General features: G+C 40.0%; 1 protein-coding gene across 1 annotated transcript in view; it reads right to left on the bottom strand.

The window, feature by feature from the left end:
• Positions 1–509: 509 nt before the first annotated feature.
• The window catches only part of FAT1 (FAT atypical cadherin 1), a gene marked incomplete at its 5' end in the record, with an annotated part of 108,182 nt that continues 98,712 nt past the window's right edge, over positions 510–9,979 (bottom strand). Inside the window, 5 exons of the mRNA XM_082482827.1 lie at positions 510–1,997; positions 7,833–7,970; positions 8,214–8,845; positions 9,048–9,158; positions 9,391–9,544. Of these exons, the coding sequence (XP_082338953.1) occupies positions 1,372–1,997; positions 7,833–7,970; positions 8,214–8,845; positions 9,048–9,158; positions 9,391–9,544 (1,661 nt within the window). The 3' untranslated portion in view covers positions 510–1,371. The remainder of the gene's footprint in view (positions 1,998–7,832; positions 7,971–8,213; positions 8,846–9,047; positions 9,159–9,390; positions 9,545–9,979) is intronic.

The following is a 9,979-nucleotide window of genomic DNA, read 5'->3' as shown; positions in this document are numbered from 1 at the left end:
AATGCAAGAAGCTGCCACTGAAATACAATCGCAGAAAAAGCCCCATGTATTTATCACAACCTCAGAAACTGGCACAGGTGCATAATCCAGGGACAATTCATGAAAATAACTATTCGGGCGCTTAAGAGACGAAGAAACTGCTTTAAAGAGCTTGGGTTTCTTCTTCTGTATGTATTTTTGGGACTTGAGAAAAAAAAATACTCCGTAATTTACATAGCTGATATTATATGTTTAAAGAAAAATGCAAACTAGCGAGAAGGCTACTGAGGTTTGATACCCATCAATCTTTATTCATACTGGCCCGATTACTTTTTAAAACACCATTAAGCGGACACACACTGCCATCTAGTGAGCATCTCTAACAGAGCTGCCGCTCCGCTGCGGGAGGAGAGGAAAATGTGTTGCTCCGAGCAAGTAACTCAATACAGTACAAAACATATACAGACTTAAAAATGCTGCACTGAATGCTTTGTCAATTGTATATTATATAATAGAGATACACAGAGCAAAGCTAAAGTATTTTATTAATAATTTATTGTCAGTAAGAAAGACGGGCTAATGGTAATTTTCAGTAAAAACCTTTACAAGACCGTTGGATCACAAATATACAGACACTATAAAAACTGTGTCATGGTGGTTTTGGTTCTAAACTGGTATGTAGAGGGTCCCCAACACACACTTTCCGAGAAGGGAAAAAATGTTTATGGTTCTAAAATACAGCAACCCATTTAAGACATTTCCATGGAGCGCTGACCCAGAAAAATCTCAGACCTAAACCTATGTACAATTGGAATTGGGTGAAGATGTTGAATTTCTCATAATGAAATGTCAAACCTTAGTTTTTGGGGGAATACATACAGTGACGCCCTGACTACAGTGAGTCAGGGTGCTAGTTCTTAATGGCACACTAACACCACTAGTTTCAGTGGAAAACAAATTCACAAAATATCTACAAAATCTAGTTAAAACTATTAAAATCAAAACTGTACATAAAATTTACAAAAAAGTAGGAGAAAATTAATTGCATTAGAACTATATAAATATATGCATCATGCTAACATGGAGAAGTGGTATGTGATTTATTTATTTTTTTTTTAAACATAGACAATGTAAGTACAAAAAAGGATGTTCAGAAATGGCACAGCCAATGGAAATCTTGCAACCGTCCAATTACAGTAGGTCAGGAAATGGAAATCAGCTGATTTAGTGAAATGAACTGCATGATCCGATGCCGCCATGCCAGTTTAGCGCACTGAAACAAAAGCATTCACTGTGGCTGGGAAAAAGAAAGAAAATAAACAAAACAAACTTTTGAAAGTTGTTCTAGAATTGATAAAGTTTGTTAGAGTCCAGGCACTTTTGTCGAGCGTGTCAGACTTCCGTATGTTGCTGGGAATCAAGCGGAGGAATTTTCACATCTTCAAAATGCCCATCGTCTCCACTCTCGTAGTCACTCATCATGACTTCGGACTCCATCTCACAGCATGCTGACACGTCAGAGCACGAAGCCGTGGAAGCATACACAGACATGGACATGTTGTCTACAGGGGGTGCTTCGAAGTCTCTGCTGTACCCTAATGTGTAAGGAGCGTAAGGTTCTCTGTAACTGCCGTTGACACCACTGGTTGTGGTCTGAGGTTCTGACATGTCTGCAGGATAGTGATGGGGAAGGTACTGGTTAAGGTTAAACCTCTGCCGGCTTCTTGTAGAAGAACCCAAGCTACCTACGGCTGGCATGTCTCTGGGTGGCTGTATTGACTCAAACTGGTCGCTGTATTCAGGTGGTAACGGTGGAAGCTCATCAGGTGCAGGGAAGTCATCAGGTGGAGGTGGAAAATCACTTTCTATGTCATAACCGCCAGGGTAATAGTCTGTATCGATGGCGTTTGGATCCGTGTAGAGGGGAGCGGACTCCTCAACCACTTCGTAATTTGGATACTCTTGGATACCCGGCAACTGAACGCTTGGCATCCAGTCTGATGTATCCCAGTGATAACCTGAAAAGTTAATTTTTTTCCACAAAAAAAAAAAAAGTAGTATTAGTATCTTGTCTTCAAGTCAGTCTGAACTGAGAAGTCAACACGTGTATTAAGACAATGCAATCACTGTGATTAGGACACTACTTGTTAATTAGAGAGCAGTTTGCCCCAGTTCCACAAAAGACATTCAACACAAAACAACTTCACATTATGCCATGCATTAGATAGTGCGTCATTCACACTTGAACTCTTAGATTTTCTCAGACATCTCACCTAAGGTAGGAAGTGCTGTAGGTCACCTACGGAATGTGCTGTCACAATACCTAATGGTATAGAATTGTTCACTGCATAGAGAGCAAAGAACCAACAGCCTCGCTGGTGCAGCTCCATTTTTAATCAATTGTTGTCAAGTAATTACAGTTAGGCTGATAACAGCTGCCTGGTTTTCTTAAGAATATATTTAGCGTATCTAAACCATGCTTTTCTTACATAAAAGAAGTAGTGTCTAACTGGTAAAGTATCCAGACCACTTAAAGACTTTACCCCTTAACTGAATTGTAAAGTTAATTTCACAAAGCGCTGTTAGCTCTACGCTAACTGCCACACCTCTGATAAAACTCTTCGACGATTAGTAAAGACATTCCACATTCAAATACAAGAACAAAACAGGAAAACCAAGCTTAATCATGCATAAATGACCCAACTTCATCCTCTGTTGCAAACACCCCTTGAATAAGCTTGTATTCATCTGCTGGAAACTAGATGTGGGCCTAATCTGATTAAGCAATAATTGCTTTTCACATCTGAACACCAAAAAGGAAAATAATACAGAGTTGTAATAAGGTGCAAATCTAGTAAAGAGTAATCACTGCAGACAAATGCACAGCAAGCAACTGATGGTGAGTCCGTGTTAAAACCAAATATTAACAGAAATATTTTGGTGAACATCAATGAACTGCATGCAGAAGTCACCTCTTGAATTGCTGAGGTCAGGAACAGCAAAAGACTCTTTAGGTGGCAGAATGAGAAGAAAAAGGAGAAAACATCTGTAGTTAGGAATCAAGCAGTGGAACCAACGTGAAGACAAACAACGACTGTCACTATGATGTTCATGCTGCTTTTGCCCAGTTTACTTAGCAGTACTAAAGCTGGTGGTGTTTTTTTTTTTTTTTTTCGTTGGCATTAGCCTTGAACTGTAGAACAGCCACCGAGGTGATGTGCAGCCCACCGGGCACACGGCTGCGCAGCGGCAAAATCTGCAGCCTGTAGCTTGCTGAAATCCTCGTATCGGTAGATTTAGGACTTCTGCTAAAAAGGGTAACAAAACCTGGTCTGATTCTTTTATTTCCTTGTATCCCCATGGTTTCCAATACAGGGCTGCATCTTTTAGGACTTTTACTTTCAAGTAGCTCATGCGAAGATGGGAACTCTCCCTTTAGCAGCTGCCACACGCTGTGCGCTGGGGGACCTGCCTCCCTTTTACAGCAATCCCAACGCCCCACGCTCCGCAGGGAACTGGCCTCTGCTATCTGACAAATTTTAAACCTTTCTTTCTTCAGGAATCTATATTCCCTCTTGAGGTCTGTAAGGGTGGGCGATGCCTATACTAATACCAGAGCTTTCTACAAATTGATACTTTTATCTATTCTTGGAAGACTGAAGGGGCAGAGGTTGACGCTTGAAGGAGGTTTCCTCCTTTTTGTTTTTTTTAGGCTTGCCTAGCCCAGACAAGAAAAGTACTGTCCACACTAAAGGAGATAGCGGTCCGAGATCTAAGACTCTTAAAACATCTCTGGCCTCATCTCCAGCAGAAGGTTCTGCCCACTAAGCCTACTTAGAAGATTACATTCTTCATTTTTCCGGGGAAACCGGATGCAAAGCTAAAGCCAACCGGCAGACTGTGGCCTTATGATTCAGAGCGCTTTTACCAAGGAATGGGGAGATCTCGGTCCTGTCCTCTTCTTCTGAGGCAAAGTGTCTTTAACAGACAATAGAGAAACACAAACTAGAGCCTGCTGTGCCTGTCTTTCTAGGTGACGGTCTGCTAGGCTGGAGCTGTATCTCCTCTTCCACTCAGAACTGTTGGTTTGCACAGAGCTACAACCTTGGCTGAGGACCAGCGCAGGGATCCCGGGCCTGCAACTATCCCAGGAGGAGAGCAGCTACAGCTCGTGCTGCTGGGATACCCCTGGGACAGAACCACTTGGGGAGACTAAAGGAAAGGACCATCTGTCCCAGAAGTTGACCCTGCCAAAGGCTTGAGCAAGGATCTTTGCTGCTTGAACTGGCACCCTCCTGAGGGCGCTCAAAAGCACAACTCTTTACCTAAGATGCTTTGAAAGAAGGAATGCTTATTAAGAGTAGAAAGTTACAAGTGTTAAGAAGTAGCTGAGCAGAACATCTTTAATCTCTCTGTGAATATTCTGCAATGCATAAAATATTTTTATTTATCTTCCAGTGATATTAAACCACCGAGCAATGCTTTCAACTTTGACTTGAGAACTACATCCATCATTTTTAGTTTCTACCAATTAAAATCTGAATAAGTTATTTAATATTTCCCCTGACATATTTTTCCTGTTCTGGTCTTACAATTCTCCTTTCACGAGTATGGCACATTACAATTTTTTAGCAGTGAGGACAATGGTCTATAGGTACACGTTAATGAAATACTCTCATGTAATTACAAGTCTTTGCATTTGTCTACTTTTTTGTGTGTCTGCAAGCATTAGACAGGATGCACTTCAACTAATAAACCACAGGGAATCTTTAGCTGCTATAATTAATTTTATGTTCTTAAAATGGCTTAATTTTAAGTAGGACTTAATAAAAAAGTAGAGTTTCCCAGTCTGTATTAAGAAATAGGAAACACACACTGTGGATGTTCAGAAGTAACTTCTGCAGACTCATGGTCAGGGAGTGAATTACTTGCATTACTGGAACTTTAAGGATTTTTAAGTCAATTAGCATATTTTGCATAGACTCACTGGCACCTTTATTACTACTATTATTGTGTAAAGAGTTTGTGTTTTTCAGAGTGGTCAGTTCTTAAATGTTAGCAGAAAAGAAAGAAAATTCCACTGAAAATGTCTACTTTGCTTCTTTCTAACTTCTAAATACATACTACGCACACACAAATATGTGGGTTTTTTTGTATACACAAATATGTGTGCGTGTACATATATACAGCCAAAAATACCTTTTAGATGGTGATGTAAGGCTGGGTAGTAACTACTTAGACTGAGAGGGCTGCGTACGCCTATATACCTCAACTGCACACTAGAAATCCGATTTTTCTGCTAACGAGACAGGCTGATCTGAAAACCGGGGCAGCGAGTACTGACACCAGACTGCTCCCTTTCTGCTCAGCCGGACACGGTGCTGGCGGATGTGGGTGGCAGGAGAGAAGGAAGCGGGGGCTGCTGCTTTCGCATCTACTGCCCTGTACGCAATGGCCTTTGATGCTGTCTCAGTTCTGCTGGGAGCTTTAGCATGGCTATTTGCAGAAGAGAGTGAGCACCAAGACCTGTTTACACCAATACTTCCCCCCCCCCGCCCCCCCCAAGAAATCACACTTGGAAATCTGCCCACAGGGTAGCTACAGCACACATGAAAATATGAACAGATACACAATATAAATATATTCTTTGCTAAAACTTATCAGAAAGTCCAAGTAAATAATATTTTATAACTCCCATCTGCTAGGACTACATCACTAGAAGACAAACGCGCATTATTCTGCCAAAGCAGTAAATAAATATTAAAACATGTATATACCTTCTTTTTCCACCGAGTCAACAACAGCATTGACAAGGTGTATTACAGTCACTACGGAAGCTTGTAAAAAGTATAAAAGGAGCAAATTAAAACAAACCTATAGTTAGTATCACTTTAAACAGCATACAGGTATACAAAAAGACACTGTAAAATTGCAGTTCATTACTGGTTTGTAAAGCAAGATTATTGGGGTACATAAACATTTATTCTCTATCTACAAAGCAGTTGCATACAATACGTAAAATACATCTCTAAAGCTGCATTTTATTCTTGACAAACATGGAAAAGTACTTGTAAGTACTCCTGAAGCCAACTCTGCAAGAGCACAAAGCTGCTCTAGTTGTGTCAGAATTTCTGAAATGCTGCCTAAACATACCATTCGCATAATACTTCATCTACATAGCACTAAGCTGGGCTCTCCTAAAGGCTTATGTTGGGTGAATGAAGCCTCTCCCTTTTAGACGGCAAACTATATTCCACCCCAAGAATGGAAGACCAGGGGAAGACATTTTCGCCGAAATGAACTGAAATGCTGGAATATGAAAAATACCTACTGGAAAACTTGTGTTGCTGACCTACTTAAGTTGTGTGCGAATGCCGCTACCACAGTAAGAATACCAAATTCAGGTTTTGACATTCTTATTGAAAAACAACCAAAATGAATGTATTTTTTATGTCTTCTCTTTCCCAAGATACTTTTGAAAGGGAGAAGGATTTACTCTTATAGGGTAGGGTGAGGTAAGCGCATGCAATTTGTTTGCATGGCTCAGGGATTACATTTCAAAAACTAATAAAATTCAGAACCTACCAAAAAGGAATAAAAGAACAATGTCTATGATGCTACAGCTATTTCTTTTTAAAGGATGTATTAATGAGTAATCAATACATGACAAGAAATACGACAATGTATGAAATATATGGGATGGAGAGGAGGGGAGAACAACATTTACCGCACAACACTTCATACCACAGGAAAAAAGTTGGAAGTTGATATTGGGTCTACTGATAAAATGATGAGTACTGTAAGCATACCATTTTACTTTCACCAATCATTAACACAAGTTTCTTTTCATGCTGTTACGAACAAATCACTCTACTTCCTTGGGAAGCAGAATGTTCTTTATTCCTAAGCTAAAGGAATTTCAAATTCTTTTTACCATTCAGAGACAAAAGCAGAAATTGGAAGAGTCAAAACACCTTAAGTTGGTGAATTAGGTTATGAAACAACTGTGCCTTTGTCAATCAGTCTGAAATGTTTCTGCATACATAGATGCATTCATAGCATCTGTCATCACAATGGAAAAGACTTCCAATTAATAATAATAAACCCCACAAATAAGTGTGCTGATTATATTTTGGTGGACTGGAGTTGCAATCAAAATATTTTTATTTTTATATTGGCTTTTTTCAACGTATGAAAATTTGTTACGACATCATTTTAATCATGGTGAAAGCCAAATATACTGTTCTACTATAACAAAATTCCTTTTTTGTGCAGCTTCCTTCATTACTAAAGTAATCAAACTTACAAGCAGTCCCTTAAACTCTGCTCTCACTCAGAACTGATCTGATCCATATGGGAGCTGAGGTCGCAGCAAGAAAAAGAGAAGGAAACAAATGAAACTGTAACACCGGAAAGCTTTACTGAAAGCTGAACGTCAAAGCGAAAGTTATATTTGCGCAGAGGCCATTTTTTAAATTCACTGTATTCTCGTATAAGGCGATAACTAATTATTATCTAGAAGAGTTTCTCAAATTTGAACACGCTTTTAACACCTTTTAAACGCAAGGCTCTTAACACCTTGTGCTGCATTTTCACTGTTAATATTCTAACAGCAGAATGAATATATGTAATTTTAAGGTAAAGTAATTAACATGAGGTGCAAGATAGGCAAAATACTTTTAAAAACTTAACAGATCTGGCTATTAACATAAGTAAATACAGATATATATTAAATAAGCTATTATTTAATATATATTCGCTAAATGTAAGTCCTATCGATACTAAGAGATATAGATGCAAAGACAGAACAAATGAATGTAAGCGGCAGTACAGAATGATTGTATTTTACGTACCATTGTCATCACAGGATTCAGACTGGAAGGAGCTGAGAGACTGGACTTCTGACATGCTCTCTCTTGCGCTGTAAGGATGGGAGTTCTTTTCATCCAGAGGCTTTTTTGAAAGGCAGGGGTCAAGATCTACTACTTTAGCTGAAAGAAAAGGTTTCAGGTGAGATCATGAATAGATTCTAGATTAAAGGGCAATAAAATGTAAGGCTGAGATCTACACGTGTTTACAAAACTTAATAGAGCGGGAAGCCTGATCAGACTCAAACCCCAGTAGTCATAATATCTTTTCTACCCGAACAGGCACAGACAGAGACTGTGCACTCATTAAAATCGTACCAGTGCACACCTTTAACAGAAAAGTAATAAAATGAGAACATTTCTTACTGTCATAGTCAAAATCCCAGCTGGGTTTCTGTATTGAATCGCTGTCTGAAGGAGAGTTGGAGGGAGGGGGAGGTGGCAAATTTGGTGCTACACTGCAAACAGCTACAGCTTTCCGGTGACCGTGTACAGAATCTGGGTTAAAAGTGCTAAACTCTGGGTGCTCAGGGATGGCAGACCCCTCAAAAGAATTCCTGTCAAGGTTGTTCCTGGAGTCGCTTGGAATGCTTGGAGTGTACGAAATGGGACGAACAGGAACCTGTGGTGGAATGTCAGAATAGATGTTCTTATTCAATTTTGCATCAAAATAAGGTCTTTGCAAGAACGCTGTTGTAGCTCCTGGTTGCTTGTCTTCAGGTTCTGGCTGGTGCTTCTTCTTTCTACTAATCACTTTGCGGCAAACAACAAAAACCAAAACTAACAAGAATATTCCTGCGATGAAAACAATAATTCCAATCACTTCGGCTAAACTAATGTTCCAAGATGTTGAAACATATTTGTTAAGAACAATGTCTGTGCAGTGTTTTCCTCCAAATCCACGGCTGCAGTTGCAGTGATATGACCCATAAGTATTCTCACAAAGGGCACCGTTAAGACACGGGTTTTCTACGCATTCATCGACATCACTCAGGCACCTGCCGGAAACAGAGCAGAGAAATGCTCGTTAGTTTACATCAGTACTCTCTGTTGTAGTCTTCTTGATCTCAACCATTCTAGATGTATCTAATATATGGCACTGTACACTACCAGGCTGTTTTACCAACACTTCCCATTTCAACCAGTTTGAACTGGTAAGCAATACTGTTCAAAAATCAATATATGTGGAACACTACCTACCTTTCTCCACGAAAGCCTGCTTCGCACTCACAAACAGGTCCATCCAAACTGTCAATACACTTGCCACTGTTTTTACAAGGATTGTCTTTGCAATATGGACCCAGCTGGCACCTGCAGAGGCAAAAAAAAAAAAAAAGAAAAGGAAAAACCAGCATGAATGAACTGTTATTTTACTGCAAGTAAGTATACAGTGTGGGATGCAGGGCTGGCATTAACTTCAGCTAACTCCAGTGGGTTTCAAAGTCTGAGCTTTAAGTAGGAAACAGATGAAAAGAGAAAAAGCGTTACATTTATAGCCTGTTCTCTAAGGGGTTCACCGGTACAATAAACCACACAAACCTACCTTTGGCCTGTGTACTGTCCTCGGCACTGGCAGATGAAATCATCACTGACCGGGATGCAAGTACCACCATAGAGGCAGGGGTTGGAAGCACATGGGTTGACACTTACATCGCAGTGAGTTCCCATAAACAAAGGTGCACACTTGCAGTAGTAACCTGAAATCAAATACGGTCTTTTTGAAAAGGGGTATATGGCTTTATAGGATTTAAGATAAAATCCTCCCTGCCCACCTACCTGTTCAAAGACAGAGAGGATGGGAAGAAATAGAAATATTTTTATCGAAAGATGAAGGAAAGTCTAACAGTAAGGTTTTTCTTGAGTATGATTGAAGGATCAGTTCCATTTCTCTCACAAAACTCAAGCTTGTCACAACGACTTCAGAATTTTTAAAGGAAGACCCTAAAGTAGGCAGTTAAGAGGATGGACCTCAGGCGTCGACACTGAAGATTAAATCCGTGCTTTGTCTGATGGGCTTTCTCTACTTTATACCCCAAGAAATTGAGTCTAGAACACAGGTAGACACAGCCTTCCTACCAGACAACCAGCCTTCTACAACCGGCTGGGAAAGCAAGAATTATTCACGCGGTTAT

This window comes from Vanellus vanellus (genome assembly GCF_965231255.1).
Source record: "Vanellus vanellus genome assembly, chromosome: 4".
NCBI lineage: Eukaryota > Metazoa > Chordata > Aves > Charadriiformes > Charadriidae > Vanellus > Vanellus vanellus.
Note: the sequence above shows the minus strand (reverse complement) of the source record. Positions and strands in the feature narration are given on the sequence as shown.